The sequence below is a fragment of the Colletotrichum costaricense genome, assembly GCF_030867565.1.
Source record: "Colletotrichum costaricense strain IMI 309622 chromosome Unknown Scaffold_17.1, whole genome shotgun sequence".
In the NCBI taxonomy this organism is placed as follows: Eukaryota; Fungi; Ascomycota; class Sordariomycetes; order Glomerellales; family Glomerellaceae; genus Colletotrichum; species Colletotrichum costaricense.
This window is the reverse complement of record NW_026848246.1, coordinates 816,124-839,530: the sequence shown is the minus strand read 5'-3', so window position 1 is coordinate 839,530 and position 23,407 is coordinate 816,124. Positions and strand designations below refer to the sequence as shown.

The following is a 23,407-nucleotide window of genomic DNA, read 5'->3' as shown; positions in this document are numbered from 1 at the left end:
GTGTTCACGGCGTCTGAACCTTCCAATCCCAAGGGCAGGTCCGTCCCAAAGCTTGGCCGATGTTCATATCCCCATGGTGTACGGGCACTGGAACGTTCCAACATCGGAGCAATTTCAATACCCCTTCATGTCACGGGCCCGTTTAAGGTTTCGATCCCACATGAGTGTCAAGGAGACGAGAACGGCGACGCTAAAGTAGAGCATGGTACGGAGCTGCTCGTTGTAACCCTCGCTGAACACGGATCGAACGGCAGTCCGTGTGGGGGCTGGTAGACTGTCTATGAATTGAACCGAATCGGAAATGGATTGCATCTCTGAGGGGGTGAGGTAGTTTGGGAGACTGGATGCGAGGTGGTTGTTGAGAATGGTCGCCCTGCATAGGAAGACGAATCAGCAACTTGCAACAACGTGAGACGACATGTTTGATGGAGAAGAGGCACTCACCCCACGGCCAAGCCAATGGTGCCCCCCAATGTCCGAAACTGTGTTACGGCTCCCATTGAAACGGCTATGTTTATTCGTCAGGTAAATGCATGACAGCTGCAAGGTGATGCTTACCAAGGTCCCGCCGGTCAACCAGGAAAGGGACATAGATGAGGACCGTCACCAGTGTCATACCAAAGCCAAAGCCCATGATCGCTTCGAACCCCAGCAAGTCTCTCAATCTATCAGGAGTTACGGAGCTAGCGAGGCCCACGCCCAGAATCTGCATGCACGCCCCAAATAGCAACAGATAGAAAGGCGGCACGTCCATCTTGGTGGTCAACGGGCCAGACACTGCGGCGGCAAGTGGAGAGCTGAGGAGGAGAGGGAGCGTATGGACGCCCGCAGCAAAGGGGGTCAATCCGTGGACGGCTTGGAAGCGCTGCGGAAGGTTGATCAAGGCGGTCATGAACGGCAGGCCGGTGAAGAAGGCGGTCCTGAGACAACTGGTGAGCTACGCCTCGGCGCTGCAGCAAAGTTGGAGAAGACTCACAAAAACAGGCCAACAAAGTGTCGATCCTTCAACAGCCGCAGAGGGAATACGGGCTCTTGTGGATACTTTGGCTTGCCAACCACGTACTCACATGCAATGAAGGCCAAAAAGAGACTGCCTCCGCAAACAATCGTAGAAATGACGATGGGGCTGTTCCACGGATATCTTGAGCCGGCCTCCTCGAAGCCAAAGACGAGAAGGATTGATGCTGCGAGCAGCACGGCGGCTCCTACAAAGTCTAGCCTGGCGATTGCGGCTCCGCTGAACTTGTCCCGCATGCTTGGCTGATTTACCCCGCGGCCCTGGTGCGGAAAACTGGACGGCAAAAGGAACGCGAGGAGAGCGGTTGCAAAAGCGCCCGTCGGCGCACTACCATGGACGATAAGTGCGAATCCTGCGATATGTCCAATTGAGGGGAAGAGGAAGGGAAAACACACTTGAGTAAAAAGACCCATCGCCAACTCGAGTGGTCGTTGATTACGCCTCCTAGGACTGGGCCTAGCACGGAGCTGAAGACGAGAACAAGCGAGGTGCCAGCGACGATATTGCCCCATTTGTCGGACGGAACCAGTTCAGGGTTAATCACATTGACCATGGCATATATGCCAGACGCTCCGACTCCCTGAAAGGCACGGAAGATGATACTGCCCTCCCAAGTCAGTTTCGATATCAAATGACGAACGGCTCGGGCTGTCTTACAGCTGTACCATGGACGATATTACACCGCACACGATGGAAAATATCGTGAAGATGGCCAAAGACAGGAGAACGACGAATTTTCTGCCTAGCACGTCACTGAACTTGGCGAATATGATGAGAAATCCTGGCCAGTGTCAGACGGCGGCAACACAATGGACAAGAAGAAGACCTTGAGGTGCAGGCTTACCAGTGTAAGTAAGCAGATACGAGGTGACGATCCAATCCCGCTGCTCAAACCCGTGTAAAGCGTTGGTGATGGAGACAAGTGACGTGCTAACGATGGTGGTCTCAAGCGTGGACAAGAAGAGCGACATGCACAATCTAGAGGTTCAGGTATTAGCCAAGGCGGCCGACGAAACGGAACCAGCGTTGCATACCCGGATATGATGGCGTAGAGCCTCCATCCTGTGATATATACGGGAGGTATCAACTCCGGTTCTGTGTGAGGAGCAGCATCAGAGGGTTCGTCACTCAATTGAAGTGGCTGGATTGCAGGCGGGATTATAGGATCTTCGGCCTTTGCGACAGCATCTGCATCGGCCTTTGGATGTTCGACAACGGCGCTTTTTGAGGCCGAAGCTTCGGCCACTGCGACGTCGGAGGGGGGAGAATTTTCCTTTGATGCTGCCGTTGACATTGTGTGATGTGTTTTTCTATGTACTGCATAGATGGAGTGGAACGACACTTGTCGTAGACACTGAGTTGATATATCTGTAGATCTTTGCCATGGTCGTCGCCCATGGCCTTTGATACGACGACAGCGGAATGATTAGGGACAACATGGCATGATGGCCTGATAGATGTCGGGCTAGTCGGTGCTTTGCGCCAGAGGCGTAGAGGACAGCCTGGCGTGCCTGGCTAGGGGCTGAATCCTTCCTGGCTAGTTAGCTGCTAATTCCCCTATACGAGTCGGCGACAATGTCTTGACCGGCAAGCATTGCCGTTTGATCTCGACTTGCTGTGTTGTGGTGATGTGCTCACTTGAGGCTCAATGGCATCACGGGCAAAAAGTTCACCAAACACGTCTGAGTTCGGTGAAGCATCGAATGTGGCAACCCGTTAGGCCCGTTTTCGCTATTTCCACACCAAGTCTGGAAGGAATGGAGCCTCCCGGGATTGTGGGTGGGTTCATGCCATCTCGGAGCCAGGTGTGAATTATGTAAGCAGGTTGGACGAGATCACGTGAAAAGTCCGGTGATGTTCAGATTCCGCGGTTTCGGGAGTCGGGTGCAGTAGAGCTTGCACGTGACATGAAAAGTAGTCGTGAGTTTCACATCCCACCGGCGGCATTGTTCCCCTTAAACCCCGTACCTGCGAGCGACGAGACTCGACATATCATGCGCCAGCTTGATATGGCATAATTGTGCATCAACATGGGTCGATCGGCGCGGAAGAGGAGTAATAAGGCTGACGAAACGTCCACAATGCCAAAGAGCAGTCAATCACAGGCAACTCTTCTTGAGTGCGAGCTTCGAAAGACGATCTTCTCAACACTCGGATAATGCAAAGGAAGCTTTCCTCGAGTACCTACCTAAGTTCAGCTGCCCAGTTGCCCCTGAGGAAATAGGTGTCCGTTCTGATACTGTGTCACTCGCAAGTCCGCTTTGATTTGACAATGGGCCGCAAACACAGTGCAACTTCTTCCCGTGGATGGGGTCCCCCGGCTCACGTGCGCCGCGCTGTAACGGATCGACGCAGGGCTCCCGCCTCTAGTGCACCTATTGCAACCGGCTCTCCCAACTTGTCAATTGTTAGTCCGAGTCTTGGGCTCTGGTGGGATGGGGCTCCGGGCTGCAGATGGCAGGTGCTTTTACGCAGACATATTACATAGTATACGGATACACAGGGGCATTTGAGGGACTATCGAGCCACTGGATCCTGGATCCGCTGATGAACAGACGAAGTGCATGGGAATCAGGTAGCTCCGTGTGATACCTTATTAGTTCAGTCCGTATGGCAGTTGGGTATCCTTCATGAACGATATGTCCATGTGCGCAACACCCATATAAGGATGGAATGCCGTACGGGTTGTTCATTCGCCATGTCCCGTAGGTGTTGTGCATCACCCAGCAATGTGCAACGTTTATATGTGTGATACCGCCAAAGCAGCCTTGGTAGATAACATTGGAACAGTCATAGCTACCTTATGTCGAATATCTTGCAATACAGGTGCCCGATGCCCAATGTACATGCAGGCGCAATATCCAACTTGGATTGACTTTCGCTTAGTTGACAGTTGATTGAGGTTGGACGTCAACCCATCAGCCCGGTTGCCCAGTTGCCCAGGTTCAGCAAGAGGCAGCCGGGGGGTTGAGAGACGTGGTTGGCTGGTGGAAAAGAGAGGCAATTTGGTGGCCAAATTGGGGGGTAACGAGCTAAGGTACGGGAAACGGATTGTTAACTTGTTGCTGTGCAGCTTTGGTCAGCATCTTGAATCTTTGGTAATCACAGTCCTCGAGTGAGAGGACACTGTACCTGTCTCGTACCCCTTCTCCCGTGTCCACCGCCCCTCTCTGCCATGTGGGCTTTTACTGTGTGAAGAGCATGTCCCCTGACTCCCTGTGCCTTTGTCGAAATGTCTCGCCTCTTGCCGGGTACTTGTATCGCTCTCCCCGTACCGTGTGAGTGTCAGAACAGGCTTTCCCAGGCGTGGACTCGAGAGATTTCATCATTGTCCCCCCTCTCGTTGACCCCTAGGTTCTTGCCTTCCAAGTTCCCCAGGGCCCCAAATGCACCGCCTCCTGAGTCCTGAGTCTTGTTGCACCTCCTATTCCCATCCCTCCTGTGCCTCCTGAATCCTGTCCCAACTTGGCTACTGCTTGTGAATCTGGACGAGACTCCGCATCTCGAGCGCACTACCTAAGGTACTCCGTGCTTACTTTTCGTAAAGTTAGAGCAAACTGTCTTTCTTTGAAAAGAAGCCCCTGAATCCCATCCAAAAAACCCCAAAGTGAATTAAGACACAATTATGGCAGGAGCTACCTAATTTGTATTCCGTTCCTAGCTTTCTCGGCTCCTACCCGTAAGGAAGGTACCTCCTGTCGCCTGTGCCTCCCTCTCCTTTTCTGCCCTGGGCTCCATCCTGTCCTCCCTTCCTCAGCAACGTCTACTCTACTATGTACACCTAGGTACCTTACCTTACTCCGTACCCAACTTCGTACCCGGTACTGCTCAGCTCCCAAGCTCAGCCCGTATCATCTCTCCAGCTGAGAATAGCATCTGAACCAAGGTAAGGAATTCAGAATCCCTTCTTTTTTTTTTCTACTTCCTCATCTTCTCTCCTCCACGCCTCGCATCTCGCAGTATTCTCTTCCCTCTTCGGCCCCTGTCCTGCGGGTTTTTCTTCTTCTTCCTGCAGACATACACTCCTCACCCCGCCATCCACCCACAGTGCCACTGGATTTCTCTTGGAACTTGGAATCTTGCACCACTGTGCCACCCCGTCACCCCGTTTTTGTCAGCAATATCCCCAGCACAAGGTACCAAGCAGCGCAGCAGCAACAGCGACCAGAACCCAGCTAACCAACCAAACCTCCCAGCCCAGCGGCGCCAGATTGTCTCACCACACACGTACCGTCCGTCCACCCCCAAAAAAGAAGCCAAAGGCCTACGCAGTAAGAGAGGGGGCGGAATTTGCGGGGTTCCTCCAGCACAACGATCCAACGAGCGTCTTTGTACGCCAACCTTGAACCTCCACCAACAAATCACGACCCCAGAGCGACCACTCCTCTCTCTCTCTCACTCACACATACATACCCTCTCTCTTTGAGTCCTCTCCTACCCGTACCCGTGCTCGTACCGTACCGTACCTTACTCTTTGGTACCGTACCTACCTGTGCATTATCTACCGCACCCCCAAAAACACCAAACAACAATCTTTATTCCTCGCCCCGCCTCGACTCGCTTCGCCTCACCCCGAAGGCTCACCTAAACCTCACCTCACCACCTCGCATTCTCTCGACGGCACTCTCCTCACCTTCGATCGCACGCACCATCAATCACCCCGACTTTGACTTCTCAACACCCATTTCCATCGTCACTAGTCCGATTCGCCATCTGCGCATTCGGCAATAAATCCCCCCCTCCTTCGTACCTTCTTCCTGCCAAAATGTCGTGGAAGTTGACGAAGAAGCTCAAGGAGACCCATTTGGGTCCCTTGGCCAACACCTTCTCTCGATCCCCCTCTACGTCTACCATTACCGACAGCAGCGAAAAGGCCCAGGCCAACATTGCAGGCTCGGCCACTCCCACGAACGAAAACACTATCGGTACGTCTTCCCGTCCACGAACCTCCAATATCCCCATACCGACCGACCCATTACTCTTGTCGTCTTGATACTAACCCACTACTACAGCTGCCTCTGAGGCCATGGCGCAAGTACCAGTCGTCAACCCTCCCAAGCCCGGTATTCTCGTCGTCACCCTCCACGAGGGTCACGGATTCTCCCTCCCCGAACAACACAGAGCAGCATTCGCCTCCTCACACCAAGGTTCGCTGTCCACAGGCGGTGCCCTCAGCGTCGCCGGCTCCGTGCGTCCCTCTTCTTCACAACGAGGAGCTGTCGGCTCCTTCATCAATGGCGCGGCTCGGCCACAGACATCTGGCGGTGGCTTTACTGGAATTCCTACCAACCATGGTCGCATTTCCGGCAAGTACATGCCCTACGCCTTGCTGGATTTCGACAAGATGCAGGTCTTCGTCAACTCGGTCGAGGGAACACCAGAGAACCCCCTCTGGGCCGGAGGAAACACTCAGTATAAGTTCGATGTGTCTCGCGTGACGGAACTCGTCATTCACTTGTACATGCGCAACCCCCTCGCTACTCCCGGATCCGGTCGTAGCCAGGACATCTTCCTCGGTGTTGCCCGCATCAACCCCCGCTTCGAGGAGAAGCACCAGTTCGTCGAGGACCCCAAGCTGAGCAAGAAGGATCGCGAGAAGGCTGCGGCTGACTTTGCCGCTCGCGAGCGCGCCCTCGGCCACAGCGGAGTCGAATGGGTGGATGTGCAGTACGGAACCGGAAAGGTCAAGATCGGTGTCGAGTACGTCGAGAACCGCGCCGGAAAGCTCAAGATTGAGGACTTTGAGCTGCTCAAGGTGGTGGGCAAGGGTAGCTTTGGCAAGGTCATGCAGGTGCGCAAGAAGGACACGAACAGAATCTACGCCCTCAAGACGATCCGAAAAGCACACATCATCTCCAGATCCGAGGTCGCCCATACCCTTGCCGAGCGCTCGGTATTGGCGCAGATTAACAACCCCTTCATCGTTCCTCTCAAGTTTACCTTCCAGTCGCCTGAGAAGCTCTACTTCGTCTTGGCCTTTGTCAACGGAGGCGAGCTTTTCCACCACCTCCAAAAGGAGCAGAGATTCGACGTCAACCGCTCGCGCTTCTACACTGCCGAACTCCTCTGCGCTCTCGAGTGCCTCCACGGCTTCAACGTCATCTACCGCGATCTCAAGCCCGAGAACATTCTCCTCGACTACCAGGGACACATTGCCCTCTGCGACTTTGGCCTTTGCAAGCTCGACATGAAGGACGAGGATAGAACCAACACATTCTGCGGTACGCCCGAGTACCTGGCGCCTGAGCTGCTCATGGGCCAGGGCTACAACAAGACGGTGGACTGGTGGACCCTTGGTGTTCTCCTGTACGAGATGTTGACGGGACTGCCCCCCTTCTACGACGAGAACACGAATGAGATGTATCGCAAGATCCTCTCGGAGCCTCTCCACTTCCCCGGCCATGACGTCGTGCCCCCCGCGGCCAAGGATCTCTTGACCAAGCTCCTCAACCGCGACCCCAAGGAGCGTCTCGGTGCCAATGGATCGGCCGAGATTAAGGCCCATCCCTTCTTCCACGCCATTGACTGGCGCAAGCTTCTGCAGCGCAAGTACGAGCCTGCGTTCAAGCCCAATGTGGTAAGTAATGATATGATGATGGCAATGCCAAAAAAGAAAAATGTGATTTGCTCCCATGGCAGCTTCCGCTAACACGTGTTTTCTTTCAGGTGGACGCTCTCGATACAGCCAACTTCGATCCCGAGTTCACGTCAGAAGCACCCCAGGATTCGTACGTGGAGGGCCCGATGCTCTCGCAGACGATGCAGAACCAGTTCCAGGGCTTCAGCTATAACCGACCTATTGCGGGCCTGGGTGATGCCGGAGGCAGTGTCAAGGACCCTTCCTTTGTGGGCAGCATCCAGGACAACCGATAGGCGGCTTGAGCACGACGAGTCAACGGACGAGTTGAGCATGCTTGAAGAATAGAATTGGGGAGGAAGCAGGCTCGGCAAAGGGGCAGAGCAGGGCAGGGCTAGAAAGAAAGCGAAGCATGATATTGTGTGGAGTGGGCTTGGTGATTCAAGGGTTTAGCTCAAGCTAAGCTTACAGCAAAGCAACTCGACAGGGAATGGTCGGGGGCACATTGAGTGCGCACGCGCACTCGACAACAAACAGCTTTGCATCTTCGTCTTTGTACGGCGTTTTGGAATGGGCATGATGACGCCTTTTGGGGAAAAGGAAATGTAGATAGGCACAGATCATTGAGCAGACAGACAGACGAATCAGCTCTCAGCATCATCATTCACGGGCATGTCTTTCTGTACCGTCCAGCTCGGCATGGTAGTGATGCACCCTCAATCCTTGGTGGCATCTCCAACTCATAGGCCTCTCAGCTAACGTGCTAAGGAATGTAAGTTGCAAACTTGGAATTTGTACATGTTGACAAATCCCCGCCTGGGGATAGAGGACGGAATCGGGCCGGGACGTCAATGGTGGTGTCTGACAAAAGAGATCGGACGTCGGATCTACCGGGACGGGATGTAGCGGGAGTTAGTCAGCGCAGGGCCCACCATATCGGAGTGACCGCTTCAAGACCTGTCGTCTCAAGGCTCACGATGTTCTGCGGCATGCCAGCCTCAACTGAGCTGCTTGAGGAAGTCAATGGATTTCCAGGTTGCACATTTTGTCGCCGCAGGGGGTCGGAGGCCGAGTTTATGTGCTCCATGAACAGCCTCAAGTATCCCCCCGGACGGAATTGCCCCGAAGACAAAATATCTCATTATCCCGGAGAGCAGGCAGGTACACTAAAGCTCCAGTTCAAGGGCCGAAAAAAATGAACTTGTCCGCGGGACTTGGTTGGTGGGGGGTTTGGATGGGGGGTTATTAAGGTAGCTTCAATGCATTCGCCATGAGTAATGGGCTGTCGGATATAGCAGATAAGAAAGAGGAGCGTCAATTGGTAGGGTTGGCTGAGATTGTGGATGGAAGATGGCGATAGGTGTTAGTGGATGGCTGGGAGACCGTCGAGACGAGGGAAGTGCGAGGTACGGAGCATGGCATCGTGTGTTTAGGTAAGCTTCGTTCTGCTTCGGGGCTGTCACAGCGACGCCGGCGGCGGGGGGCACGGCGGAGCAGGGGGTATGACGGTGGACGATGACGGAGAAACTTGGGCGAGGACCTCACCAATTCACTCAACAATAGGGACGGGACCCGGTTCCCAGCCCACTTCTCTCGACTTAAGTTACCGCAGCTCGTGAGAGATATCCGACGGCCTTGACAATATCCGTAAGTGAAGGGTGAACTTGTGAGAGGTATCGTCGTCTCGTGTTCCATTTTCTTCTAAAGCGCAGCCCTCCCACATTGCTAATCCTCTTGCTCTTGTCCATTTCCCTCTTTGCTCTCCCTCTGCCTTGCATTTTCCCATCTTCTCTAACCTACCAACATTGATACCCCCATCTGTCTACCTCATCCCCTGCACTTGCCTTACTGAGCTTCCGTGTACCGCTCTCTTCCACTTGCAGAATCTCTGCTAGGTATTTGAGGTACATTAGTACGCTTAGGTAATTCACCTGGCGTCATTTCCCCTCCCCCCCAAGGTCAGTGCTTTTGCTTCCGCTTCCCAGGCCCTCCACTGTCACTCGGTGCGAATACAGCGTGCCATGCCCCGCGTTCCAGCAGTGTTTTTGTACGCAATTACCCCTCCACGCCAGACATGCCACCTCGAGTTGAGCCCTCCCATTGGCTGCTTTCAAGCTCTGAACGCCGCACCCATCCAATTCCATCCCACTTTCACTTCCACGGTTGCTTAGGTCCCAGTAGAACCGCCGCAACTCTCCCCGTCCTGCTCCTCCCACTGTCATAGTCAGTCCACGACAACACACACACACACACACCTTTTTACCTAACCTGACTTTTTACATACCTCCTTTTCTTGTTTTTAGCCTGATCTCTATATACCTTCACTTGGTCAATTCGATACCCAAGAGGTACACTTCCCATCACCACTCCTGCACACATGCCCATAGAATCCCATTGCTAACGTTCTCTTCCTCCAAAGATCACCATCGTCCAATCTCTAGCTTCTATCGACTACACTCCATACCGCCCAAAATGCCTCAAGCATCCAGCCTTCCCGCGTGGGCCGAGCTCCAGGCTCACCGCGACAACGTCGGCAAGAACTTTGTCCTGAAGGAAGCCTTCGCAGCCGACACGGATCGTTTCGCCAAGTTCAGCCGTACCTTCAAGAACTCGGCTTCGGGCACCGACATCCTCTTTGACTTTTCAAAGAACTTCCTCAACGATGAGACCCTCCACCTCCTCGTCAAGCTCGCCGAGCAGGCCAACCTCGAGAAGAAGCGCGATGCCATGTTCGCCGGCGAGAAAATCAACTTCACCGAGAAGCGCGCCGTCTACCACTCCGCCCTCCGCAACGTCGGCGACTGGGACATGAAGGTTGACGGTGTCGACGTCATGGGCAACAAGGGCGGTGTCCGCGAGGTTCTCGAGCACATGAAGGAGTTCTCCGAGCAGGTCCGCAGCGGCGAGTGGAAGGGCTACACCGGCAAGAAGCTCACCACCATTGTCAACGTCGGTATCGGAGGTTCCGATCTGTGAGTCTTTTCTGCTCCCCCTCTTACCTGTGAACACAGAGAAGCCTCCGGCGTTCGAACTAACATCCCTCGCAGCGGCCCCGTCATGGTCACCGAGGCCCTCAAGCACTACGGTGCCAAGGACCAAACCCTCCACTTCGTCTCCAACATTGACGGTACCCACATGGCCGAGGCCCTCGCCAACTCGGATCCCGAGACCACCCTCTTCCTCATCGCCTCCAAGACCTTCACCACCGCGGAGACCACCACCAACGCCAACACGGCCAAGTCGTGGTTCCTCGAGAAGACGGACGGCAAGGGCGAGATCGCCAAGCACTTTGTTGCTCTGTCCACCAACGAGGAGGAGGTCACCAAGTTCGGCATCGACGCCAAGAACATGTTCGGCTTCGAGAGCTGGGTTGGCGGTCGCTACTCCGTCTGGAGTGCCATTGGCCTCAGTGTCGCCATCTACGTCGGCTACGACAACTTCCATAAGTTCCTTGCCGGTGCCCACGAGATGGACAAGCACTTCCGCGAGACTCCCCTTGCGGAAAACATCCCCGTTCTGGGAGGTCTCCTGAGCGTTTGGTACTCTGACTTCTTCCAGGCCCAGACCCACCTGGTTGCTCCGTGAGTGTTTCCTACGCCGAGCATCAATAGATTGTTTGATTCTAACCAGTCGCAAACAGCTTCGACCAGTACCTGCACCGCTTCCCTGCCTACCTCCAGCAGCTTTCCATGGAGTCCAATGGCAAGACCATCACCTCTGACGGAACTCCCGCCAAGTACACCACCGGTAAGGACATGCCTTGATACGACTATGCTCCTAAAGACTAACAACCATGACTAGGTCCCATCCTCTTCGGCGAGCCCTGCACCAACGCCCAGCACTCCTTCTTCCAGCTCGTCCACCAGGGTACCAAGCTGATCCCCGCCGACTTCATTTTGGCCGCCAAGAGCCACAACCCCATTAGCGACGGTGTCCACCAGAAGATGCTCGCCTCCAACTACTTTGCCCAGGCTGAGGCCCTGATGGTTGGCAAGACCGCTGACCAGGTACGCGCCGAGGGTGCCCCCGAGGAGCTTGTCCCCCACAAGATCTTCCTCGGCAACCGCCCCACCACCAGCATCTTGGTCGGTGGCCACATTGGCCCCGCCGAGCTTGGTGCTCTGATTGTCTACTACGAGCACCTTACCTTCACTGAGGCCGCCATCTGGGACATCAACGCCTTTGACCAGTGGGGTGTCGAGCTGGGCAAGGTCCTGGCCAAGAAGATTCTCAAGGAGCTTGACGAGGCTGGCAACGGCGAGGGCCACGACGCCTCCACTGGCGGTCTGATTGGCGCTTTCAAGAAGTACTCCAACTTGTAATGAATAATGTTCCTTTGTCCTTTGGTAGTTTTATAAAATTGGAAAGAGAAGGGGTGGCGTGAAGAGCGGTTCACGCCCCGATGAAGCCAGCAGCCTACAAAAATGAAGAAATCTTGTCTACACCTGAGTCCACTTTGTACTCGTGATATTGCTTGCTACTCGCACTCTCCTGTGTATGGAATGCACGACGCAAAAGAATATCTCAAAGGTGCAAAGACGACATCTAGACTTTTTCTCATCTTCTTTTTTTGGGAGGACAAGGAGCATCCACGCAAGAAAGACATGCACTTTCCCCCTTGAACATTGGTATTTTACATTCGATGTCCGCCTTTGCTGACTCTGGGGTTCAGTCTTGAAGGAATCCAGCTTCCGATCTTTGGTATCTGAGACCTCGGTGGTCCTAGTTTTATGATAAATGTCGGAAAGTCTCAGTACTTAGCAGCGGATGAGTTATGGGGAAGCGTTTTATTGCACCGAGATCCTCTTGACCTAGTATGCAGGAACGGAACAGGAGTGCAATTAGAAGCATTCCGGAATATGAGTAGCGAGTATGGCGTCGGTTCATTCGAAGTATCCATGTCGGGTGTGACATAGGATCTGAATCATCTCGTCAGCGTATATCAAACCACAGGCATCTATTCTACAAGACGCACCTGGCATGGAATTGTCACAAATGCTTACTTACGAGGTGAGTCGACCCTTCGAGCTTATACTGACTTTGCTGAGTTTCCGAACATGAAGTCCTAGGTTGGATGGAAGGGAAAATGCCAGGGCTGCAGTGAAGAGGCTAATGCCAGACTCGTATTGTTTTTCCATTGATGGCTGGAACCCTTGCCATTTCAAAGTGAAGTCTTCGGGCTGGAGGTATACCGAGTTCTGTGTTGGGTTCTTTCCGTTGTATCCGTGCTTTCATGTGTCAAAGGAGATTGGCCTTTGGTCATGGTGGAATCTCTAGTCTTGTTCCAAACCTCTTATCGAGACCACAATCTATTCATCTGCTGTCACTTGGACTCCTCTTTGAAAAGGGCTCTCTTTCATTAACTTTTTGGTCAGTAAATAGCGCCCTTTCATATGTTCTCGTAGCGGGCAGAGACATAAACAGTACAGGACACATTTTCTCGCTGCGAACCTACTAGTGACTTGATTTCCTTGCCCATTTTCTGATATACTTGTGAACCAAAGAATCAGTAGAGAGTGTCTGATCAATGTCGACGAACTATCTCACGCACAGTGTATCACTCCCGTCACGAGTTGCCCCCAAGTCTATGCGCGAATATTTCCTGCAGAGCCTGATTCTATAGTGCCCAGGGAGAACTCAGAAGCCTAGATCTCAACCTTTCAAGATAGCCAGAGGTGAAGAAGAGCCATATGATCACAGAAGTGAGCCCCGGACGCGTCTGGATGCGCTGATGTCTCGGTATAAGGCGCAACTTACGCGCTGTTCACGAGCAACGCAACAGTTTCTTACCCCTAAACGCGTCAGTTTATAGCTCTCTGCCGTGGCTGGGATATCAGGCTTTCGATATATGGGATTAGACCTACGGCTAGTCGACTGGATATAAGCATGTGGTAGACGCGAAGGTCGAACTTCACACGCAGCAGTCGTGCATTGTCGGACTAAGACTCTGGAGGTGGTACCTTGATCAACCACACATCTCATCAAGCTGTTGTGGATAGTGGACAGTAGGGGATGCCGTCCTTGATCGATAGAGCAGCGCTTTACAAGCTCTCACTATCCTCCATCCTAAGTTGCATCACTAATGAATATGAGACCAGCGGACCGAAATGGGAGATAGTACGATCTTTAAAAAGACGTCGCTTGGAAAGATTTACCCAAACGCCATGATCTTGTCCCTGAGTCTACACGAACACTTTTCAGTCGGTGTCGGCAGGTGTACTTATGGGAAGGGATGATCGTCGCAGAGTACGAGAGAAACGACGGTCCCAGAACGCCAGATGGCTATGGGTTTCATATACTCATTGATTGCGGGTACTTATTATACTCGAAGTCGGAGGTGGGCATCCAGCCCGCAAGACATACTGCGTACTCTCGACGACGTCTCATGGCGCCATGTGGGGAGCGGAAGGTGCCATTATGAAGGAAAACGCAATCGTCTACGACGATGAGGACTTTGTGGAAACTCTTCTTCGGGATGTGGCCATAATGTTGATGACTGAGTGCCATGCGGATGTTGAAGACGAGCATATCAAACTTGTAACCCAGGGCTCAACCCACGACTGGAAAGCCATGATTGTGGCCCTATCGCTAGTCCACCTGCACGGGTTAAGGGCTGTAAGGTCATAACAATAAAGAGACTCCTTTGAAAAAGATGACCGATCGCGATTCGGAATTTCAGAGGACCATGATCTGACGAGAACCCAGAATTCCCACGGGATCGTCAGGGAACTTGTCTCAATGAAGAAGTTCATACTCCCATCCAGACTACTGGGCTGCGGTATCAATCACAATGGAGAAATAGACTGCGATCGTCAGGTCTCGAACGTCCAGACTCCTCTTTGGACCGCATCCTCTCGTGGGCCCCTCCGTGAGGGTGTTCACGATGTGGATGGACCCTCAGCGAGGTCTCCATCTCGACTCTGGATCAACGTTCAACCCAGACGATTCGTAGTGGCTAAGGTAGCCGCTTCTTCGCCTACTCATGTATCCGTAGAGAAACTCCACAACGGCGTGTGTGTTGTAGACGCTGGGGGGTTTTCTAGCACGATACGAATCCCCGATGACCCATAATTCTAGCTGCGAGCAGACGGGGCAAGGATAGGCGATGGAGCAAGCAACCAGAGCGGACGGCGCATGCTCCACGACGGATTCTCTACGTAGAAAAGTGTGTCTACTCAGCAGTGGGAACCCGCACAGAATTCGTCGGGCACACGTTTACCTCCCTGCTCCACGAACGCCTTCACTATCTTTGCGGGTACTGATAGCAGCCCCTCCCTCCCTCACTCTCCTCAAAACCAAAAAGGCGTGCTCCGCTGGTTGGTCTGGGGACTCGGGGAGCACCTTTCTGTACCGATTGTTCCCCGCAGAGGCAAATGCAGTGCGGAGATGTGCTTTCACTCGACTTCAAGACGTGTCTTCGCATCTGCACCCGCCCAGAGAGGCACGGGAGGGAGGTGCGGTGTCGGTGCATAACACGCGCGCATGGCGGACATGGCTCTGACCAGCGACTTGGCTGGCAAGCTGGGTCAGCGAAAAAGGCACCGCGTCTGCTGCGTCTCGCCACCGGCGAATTGAACCGCTCAGTTCTCAGCTTTTTCTGAACTGCATAGAGTCCTACCGTGTAAACTCCCGACGCGGATCGATCGACAGCGGGCTGCGTTTTTTGAGAGGTAGACCGCCGCCAACCGTATTCTTGACACATCGGGTCCCCAAAGATATCGTCTACGGCCGTTGGCTGTGACTGAACTAGAAGCGCATTTGAATGGGCAGATCACGAATGATCCCGTGGTAAGCCGATGTTGAGGACGGTGCCGAACATATTTCGGACTGGTCGTTCTCAGCCTCTTGGCCTACTACCGTGATGGTCCACGGATGCCGTCCCGCCAAGGGTGTCTTGCTCTGCCGCCTAGCCGACCGCCGCCGATGGCTAGCCGTCAATCGCCCGTCTACAGGCTTGCGCCAACAGGTTGCTGATGTCAGCTCGAATTTACTTTTTTGCAAAAGGCGCTCTAGCCGCAGTCAACTTCTAGCACACCCTTAACCAGTAACCCAGTGCAGCAAAAGGTAGTAAATCTTGTGAAGGCGAAGGACCCGGGCAGCCGGAGGCAGCCAGAGGCTGAAAGGTCTTGCACTCTCACAAGCCAAGTTCCATATGGTGTTTGTGCATCAACGGCCACAAGCTTGATAGAAAAGATGGGTGCCGATATTTGTGGCATCAGAAAGCCTAGGTATGTCTCAAATCCCACCTTGTCGGCCGAGGGCAAATATCGGAAAGCAGCTGAATACATCTAGCGAGTGGCAGTTGAAATGGCCAAATGAGAACATTGAACAGAAGACACCGATGTTGAAACTTTGTGCGGATCGGAGAAAATCGGCCCCACTTCGGGAACGTGATGCGGTGCTGCCCGGGCGACTTTTTCTGTCTTTTTTGGTCAACGTGCATAGTCAACCCCATGGAGAACATACATATGTGACCTACAGTACCGATGAACATCCGTAGCATTTCACGGGGTAGGAGTGAGAAGGTAACCGAGTCAGTCCACGTTCATCTGGGCGGTAAGCGCTGAGGTGCAGTGGGATTTTCCGCCGGGTGAAAGGCAGGTGAGGCCGCCGACGATGGGAGTGTGTTGAGCTATTTCCAGATTTTAGAGTTGCCTGTGCCGGAAAATATCCCGCTGCCCGGAGGAGAGAGATTGGCGTTTGTTGTTGGTATCGGGCCGTCCAAGCCAACCTTGCAGTGGATGGTTGCGTTTGGCAACGTGATGGACCTGCGTCCTGGGAAATGAAGTCGCCGGATAAAGTCCATCTTGATGAAGTCTCATGTGCCTTTCCATGTGCCTACCTGCATGAGGACGACTGAAGCTGAGACGATGTGCGCGGCAATGCTTTGAAGGCCTGATCTGCTTCTGAACGGTGGCAAGCCTCGGGACGATGTGAGGCTGACAAAAAATGTCGCAATCTGGTAGAAACCAGCACGTGGACCTTTATGAATAGTGTCATCTTGCCATGGACTTCCAACGACAATGCGATGCGTGAGATAGGGGTCGATCCAGGTGCATGTGCCCAACCGCCGCAACCGTCCATGGTGGCCGCGCCAAACGCGTAGTCCACACCAGTCCCATCTCGTGGATCGCTGGATCTCTTGTCATCCTCACGTGGAACTGACCATCCACAACGACCATCCGTTGATCCATCACCACCTTTGGGATCATCTGGGGTTGTCCACTAGCGGGCCGTCAACGACTCAAGCATTGCTATGACCACCGTTTATCTTGTGGGATAGACGCTGTAGCCGAGAGATGTACGGATGTAGCGATGGGATTCGAGATCCGGAAAGGTCCCTGAATATCTCCTCCCATGCTGGACGATCGATTTGTTGGAACTTGAACGTCTTTGGTGCTACCATGCGGCATGTGGTGAGCAACTGTTGCAAAACATGGTCAAATTACGACTCAAGCCCAAGGAGAAAAGCCCGGCAATCGAGTCCGAAACTCGAGAAGACTCACGACAGTTGAGCACCGGGTTTGTTTGCTAGCGAGGTGGAATGACGTGCTCTTGTGAGCGATAACTCGACTAAATCGCCAGAGCCCCATCTGTCGTAGCCGACCATCGTTGAAGGGATGACGGGTCCATTGAGTTTCTGACAAACCTCAACTTGGCGCATCGTGAATGCGTAAAGTACAAGCTGCAACGGGCGCCAGCCAGGACCAGGGTCTCCGAACTAATCGCACACCCTGAGGGGCCCTTGTCCTAAGTACCTGCGACTCGCAAAAGGCTAACAAGACCCTTGATGCCTAGGTTTACCTGGTGCAGAATGGCGGGCAAAGCCAGTAGCCAGTCATGTTGCAAAGAAGCGTCTTGGTGGGAAAAGGGTCCGCGGGGCTTGACATGGACTGGCGGGCGTGAACGCATAGAAAAGCCCCAGCAATGACGCATGCCAAGACCCAAGTCTAAAGAGTGAGGACATTCGCAGTCGGACTGAGTTCCTTGGGTTGCTGATTGTACTCCTTGTCCAGTCAGAAAGCGTAAAAGTGTCTGCATGCCGTTTTCTCAAGGAGTCTCCTCAATCCCTAGCCAATTGGCGAATGTGCCTGGCTCCGCCGCAATGGAGTCCTCAAGAGACTTTGCTATTCGTATGTACGGATACGTACACTACGTATGTGATAGTGGGATTACTGGGGTTTCCCTTAATGACTACTGGCACTTTCAAGTTGTGACTAGCGCAACATCGTGAGATGGGCCAGGATTGAGGCGTCCAATCCATCCAGTAGGGTAATTAATTCCAGGCGTTATCAAGGCACGCTCTCTCGGAGGACACAGATGAGCCCCGCGGGTTTGCTGTGCAATGGTGGCTTATTTCGAAATGGAGTACATCGACTGGCTGGCCGATTTGCTTGAGCCCACAGTTGAAGTAGTACACGATGGTAGGATAACGTCTGGTAAGCTGTAACGCGACTGCTGTAGTATCTAATGTGATACATAGCCAAACATGCAAAGTGGTATAGACTCAATCTTTCTTGGACCGTTGAGAGCATATTCGATTTGCTGGAGCGATACATCGACGTCATTCCGTCCCTTAAGATGTTTGCGAGGTTTCTTTTGCTACACTGTCGACGCATGGGACGGTTGGTGACAGACATGCCGTGCGGTGCCATGCAATGCACAACAACGCCCAACAAACGCAGCATGCATTTTAAGTCTTCAGACGGACGTCCGAGCTGTAGTCCCCGCGGTCGCTGAGGCTACTTGAGCAGAGGGGGGATCCCTTACGCTGATCAGCATGGGGACTGCCTGTCAAGGCAATGACGGTGACGATCGAGGCTCGATGTAATCGGAGGCCATCGGGCGGGAGAAGCCATGGGCCGGCACATTCTGTGACATGAATCCGAACTCAATGGTCTCTAGCACCTGTATCCGAGAGGTTGGCACATAATTTGGAAGCCAAAGCAAGCGATGACGACAATACACTTTGACGATTGAAATGTGCCTGTTCCTAGGCTTCGCTTTCACTGTCCCAAATTGCTGGACCTGACCGAAAAAGGATAGCGAGAAACGCCGTGGCAGAGTGGCAGCCGCCGTGGTTCGGGGTTGGCGTACCTGTGGTGCATTAACTCGAACGTGCTGCGTTAGTAGAGGCCACGAGGGACTGAAGCAGAGCACACCAGTTGAAAAATGATGTTGACAATACCAGCCTTCAGCCGAGGGAGTTATTTGGCAGCGAGAACTGCAGGTGTATGAAAGGTGATATGGGCGCCTCGGGCCGCCAGACGCTCGCTGCCCTGTGGTGTTGAGATGGTTGGCTGTACACAGTACGCAGCCACTGGAAGACTGCTAGGGCTAAGCTAGCTGTTTAACATTGCTGAGAAGAGGAATATCTTTCTTCGAGCCTCATCTGAAAAGAGGGCATAAATCAAGTGCAGCCAGACCTATCTTGCCCGTTTCGTGGAGTGTATCACTGCAGCATCGAAAGGTATTGGGTGCTCCTGTGGCTGGTCCCGCCGGGAAGCCAAAGTCTGTAACATTGACAGGTAATTTGCATAGTGTCGCGAGTACAGAGAGGAGGACCGGCATCCTGTCGGAGGAGCGCATGCACCAGTATTATAGAGGGTATGCCGGCATCTTGTGTGTTCAGTACACAGCATCGGATGTGGTGGTTGCTTAGCCGGACGCACTCTGCAACGCGACCGAAGGATGCTTCCTACCTGTACAGTCAGCCAAAGGAATGATGATTGGATTATGCCAACTCCATGTGATACCTCTGGTTAGGACAAAAGCGAGAGTCGCAACACTGTTATCTGGCGGCTTGCGATGCCGAAGACATGGGAAACATGGTCGGTGACAGTGGGCACCAGGCCGGCGGAGTGACGGAATCAGCGAGAGTTTGAGACGGGCGTGGGCGGGGGATTTCGGGCCAGAGCTGCGCCAGATACCGCAGACCGCAAACGGAAGTGTCGGGAGTGCCGTGGTTTCCTTGGGCAAGACGGATAAGCGTCTCCACAGATAAGGGACCCACCGTTTGAGAGGATAAAGGGAAAGAACAAGGAGCGGGGGGCAAGAGCCAAGTAAGTACCCTCTTCAGGTACCTTACTCGAGGTACAAAGAGAAGAAGGAGGAACCGAAGGGTGTACCTCAGACTCTCGAACCTCGAGGAAGGAGCAGTTGTGATATCTGTCGATGATTCGCCGATTTGCTCGTCGACTCGAGTGGGCAAGTGCCATCTCCATACGGGACCCAATGTCAGCCGTCCGTCTTCTGTTCTTTCCCGAGTCCAGACACAGAGGTAATTTCATAGTTGCGCCATTGAGGAGAAGGAATACTGGGGGCAGGGCCGTTTTCTTTGGAGACCAGAAACGGAGACGACCCCACCAGAAACACGATGCTGGGCCCGGGTGGAGGTATCTTCTGGTTGACACAACGTAGAGAAGTACATGTTCCAGCAGATTCCGGATGTCTCTCGCCTCTACGTAGTACACGACGGACCCTCTCAAGCAATCCCAGGTTCAAACAGCCACAACCGCAAGACATCATCGTGAAGTGTCATTCCACGGCATTCAACACACACGCAACGTGCTCCAGTTTGGTGACACAACATGAGCATAACCACATTCGACTATCGGGGCTCAACTCGGCCTAATCCACTCGACTATCCATATCGACTGCTCAGCTCGATTACTTCATCCAGGCATCAACAAGGCGGCAAGCAGACAACCGGATCATAGGGAACAGTCATTACGTGCCGTGCATACCTACTACACAGGCAGGGGAGGAAAGCAAGCGAGAAGCGATGGGCAATCGAAGCTGAGCCCTTGGGACCCAGCTTTCTCCCGTTGACGAATCATCCTCACCAAGGTCAACAAATCCAGACTCGCGTTCGGGATCGCAGGCAGAATCTCACACTTCCCAAATGTCCCGCCTGCGTCTTGTCTTGATGTCCCTTTTCGCGCAAGAGGTTGCACCCTTCATGCAGGTGTTCGTCGGCAACTGTGGGCTGTGGAGGGCTCCAACAGCCTGAGCAATACACGGGGACACGGGGAGAGAGCAAAGAGGTACCTAGCGCCTCCGCCGTACCGCATTCTCCTTTCAACCCTTGGGCCCAAGCATCGCCGGTTCTGGTTCTGGTCCGCAAAATGCACCATCCATCACCTTCCGTACAATACGAACTGGTCCAACCATCACCACGGGGCTACCTTCACGAGGCGGACCGTATTGGCCGATGAAGCCCCATATCTTCGGGCCAAAAGCAGTCGAAGCATACCAACGCCGCCTGAGGCCCGGAATTTCCACTTCTTGTCGTCTTATCGCTCTCGGATTCTCCAGCCCTGATGAGCCGCAGTCCTCCTTCTGGCACCCCACAACCTCCGGGCCTGCAAACCACACAACCCAACAAAGTTGCCGCCACCGTACAAAGGTCACTACAAACAGGCTGGCCATCTCTCCGAATCTCCGCTGCACTTGGCCCTGTTGGTCACCGTCGGCGTCAACAAAGCGAGAAATTGCGGATCCCAATCGCCTGGGCGCGGCGACGACAAACCCCAAAGTGGCGCCATGTCGACACCTCCACGAATCGCAGTCCCGCGTTTGTGGCCTGCATTCCAGGCAAGGGTCTCCCAGGCGGACAGGCCTGACGAGGAAGAACAGCCGCCGCCGTAATTTATCCCTCAAGCTCCAGATTCCACGGTAATCCGTCCCGTTTCATGGCTGAGTCTGAGTTCGCACATTTCGCCAGCACAAGCCGCAGGGCACGCCAAAAGGACAGAAGGAGGGGCCATCAATGATCAAGCCCACCCAGGATGGGGCCCCAGATGCCGTCTTCTGATTCGACCACTGATCTATATCCAACTCTCACGATCGAAGCAATGCCGCCTTCATCTAACTCTCTGACGAGTCTCCGGTTGATTATCGGACGTGGCATTGCATAGCGCTGAGCCAACTTACTTGCGCCGAGTGGCAGCCTGGCCCTTTCATCTGCCACGAATCCTGCGAATGCACTCTAACAAATCTATGCATTCTCCAATTTCCACGGTTCCTCGGCCCTCTCGGCGGGCCGTTGGACCATTCATCGTGAGGCGGCGCGGCGAAATTCAGGAACAGGCCATGGAGGCACCAGCCCCTGGCAAAACGTAGTGCGACTTGTCGGTAGCAGGTTACTGATCCACGATTTCGATTTGCGATCCGAGATGTTACGACAAGGGAAGAAATGCCTCTTCCAAACTACTCCGTACCCCTCCTTGGCAACCCTTTCGGATGCTGGATACACCGGTGTTGTTACTTCTCGATACACCTGCCGCATCGGCCAAGTCCACGCGCAATGTTCGATGTCCATAGCTATTGCCAACGGCAACACCAATTATCTTCAAAGCACATTAGATCGTTGCCGCGGCCAGCCACATGTCCCGAGTCGACTACCATGCTGTTGACAATTCAGGGTCCCTGCGGTTCCAGGCCGGACGGAACCGGCATGGAAATCTATCCATTTGTCCACGTACCCGTCCATCCACCACAACCTCTAAAGAGATGGAGGGATTCTGGGGGTTCGGTTCCATACGTAGTACTTGTACAGCGGGCGTACGGTATTCTCCGTGGATAGGCAACAGTACCTAGTATTCAGGACCAGCCAGCATCAATGTCTCGGCTACCCTATTGCGAAGCGATACAACGAATGCTAAGGCACCGGAACACCAGGGCACCAAAAAGCCTCATTGTGTGTGTTTCCTGCAGACATACACACTCAGCACCACAAGCAGGCCTAGGCACACCTATTCCTTGAACTTCCAAGCACATGTGATGCTGGTGAAGGGCCACGGATGACCGTTTCGGGCCTTACTGCGTATCTTAGGTACTCGCCTCTCCGGGCTGCCATCACCTGTCACTCTACTGTCCTTTCCAGATTCAGTGGAGCTTCCTGTTCTATCGTTGTCTGACGGGCATGAGAGCCGATAACTTCCCACCAGCCAGAAGCGAAGACAGCAGAGAAGCTTTCCAGGAGCAACTCTGAAGGCAAGGCATGTGCTAATACAAGATGATTCCTCACATGCGATGTAGACACAGTCATCAGGCCGGCGTGGCTGACGCCGAGATGTCTCTGCCGTCTATCTGCAAACCAACAGGTATTAAGTGAACACTCAACAATGGCAGAGGGATAAAGGCAGCCGACAAAAAGCTCATGATGATTGGCGAAGGATGCAAACCACGGACATCCTTTCTCCTCTTGATTCTCCTCTGCCTCGAGGCCTTTCCCCCATTCATCCACAATCGGCATCCATTCCAAGTCCAACCCAGCCTGGCGGAGGGGCAGCGAGTCTGCGACCCCTCCATGGACCACACTCCGTACCCTTGTCCCCTCTCAGCAGTTGCATCACTTTGGACTGCGCCCATTGTTACTTTCTCCATAGTGTTTTCCTCTGACGGCACGCCCCCTTCTGCAATCACCCCTTAGTGGAGACTGTAGGATGGTACTCCGTACTTGTTGACGAAATGCTGCATGTTCGTTGGCTCAAGGGGCGGTAGCCAGAGAGCTAAGGCGGCGCCGACTCCGTTTCAATGAAGCGGAGCCTTGTGGACGAGGTGACGGGATGGACGCAAGAAAGCTGGCTTGTCTATTTGCTGCAAGGCCAGGAAATACTGGGGATGATGGCATGGCTGGGGTTGAAGGGGGATGCGGCGTTATGTCATTGCTCTGGGGGGCAGTCCTTGACCATTGACACAGACTCTCTGAGGTCTTTTGGTGGGAGCCCGCCCAGATGTACCCAGTACTCCGGGTACGTGATGATCTCAGCGCGGGAAAAAAGAGTACATGGGCGATACGTATCTGC

General features: G+C 53.7%; 6 protein-coding genes across 6 annotated transcripts; 4 read left to right on the top strand and 2 right to left on the bottom strand.

The window, feature by feature from the left end:
- Positions 1 to 114: 114 nt before the first annotated feature.
- Positions 115 to 2,312, bottom strand: CCOS01_13477 (major facilitator superfamily transporter; the record flags this gene model as incomplete). The annotated part of the gene is made up of 8 exons (XM_060461623.1): positions 115 to 373; positions 445 to 508; positions 559 to 920; positions 977 to 1,345; positions 1,414 to 1,620; positions 1,676 to 1,799; positions 1,863 to 1,996; positions 2,053 to 2,312. 8 exons carry the CDS (start codon positions 2,310 to 2,312, stop codon positions 115 to 117), a joined length of 1,779 nt encoding a protein of 592 aa, XP_060308051.1.
- Positions 2,313 to 4,955: 2,643 nt separating this feature from the next.
- On the top strand, positions 4,956 to 7,891 carry CCOS01_13476 (uncharacterized protein; the record flags this gene model as incomplete). The annotated part of the gene is made up of 4 exons (XM_060461622.1): positions 4,956 to 5,289; positions 5,719 to 5,943; positions 6,031 to 6,536; positions 7,685 to 7,891. Coding segments are annotated over 4 exons (1,272 nt in total), but the record flags the coding sequence as incomplete, so codon positions are not given.
- Positions 7,892 to 10,067: 2,176 nt separating this feature from the next.
- On the top strand, positions 10,068 to 11,917 carry CCOS01_13475 (phosphoglucose isomerase; the record flags this gene model as incomplete). The annotated part of the gene is made up of 4 exons (XM_060461621.1): positions 10,068 to 10,567; positions 10,643 to 11,176; positions 11,236 to 11,342; positions 11,397 to 11,917. The coding sequence occupies 4 exons, from the start codon at positions 10,068 to 10,070 to the stop codon at positions 11,915 to 11,917; spliced, it is 1,662 nt and encodes a 553-aa protein (XP_060308049.1).
- A 790-nt stretch (positions 11,918 to 12,707) lies between these two features.
- On the top strand, positions 12,708 to 12,872 carry CCOS01_13474 (uncharacterized protein; the record flags this gene model as incomplete). The annotated part of the gene is made up of 1 exon (XM_060461620.1): positions 12,708 to 12,872. The coding sequence occupies one exon, from the start codon at positions 12,708 to 12,710 to the stop codon at positions 12,870 to 12,872; it is 165 nt and encodes a 54-aa protein (XP_060308048.1).
- Positions 12,873 to 19,465: 6,593 nt separating this feature from the next.
- On the bottom strand, positions 19,466 to 20,023 carry CCOS01_13473 (uncharacterized protein; the record flags this gene model as incomplete). The annotated part of the gene is made up of 1 exon (XM_060461619.1): positions 19,466 to 20,023. A coding segment is annotated over one exon (558 nt), but the record flags the coding sequence as incomplete, so codon positions are not given.
- An 894-nt stretch (positions 20,024 to 20,917) lies between these two features.
- On the top strand, positions 20,918 to 21,220 carry CCOS01_13472 (uncharacterized protein; the record flags this gene model as incomplete). The annotated part of the gene is made up of 1 exon (XM_060461618.1): positions 20,918 to 21,220. One exon carries the CDS (start codon positions 20,918 to 20,920, stop codon positions 21,218 to 21,220), a length of 303 nt encoding a protein of 100 aa, XP_060308046.1.
- Between the last annotated feature and the right edge of the window lie 2,187 nt (positions 21,221 to 23,407).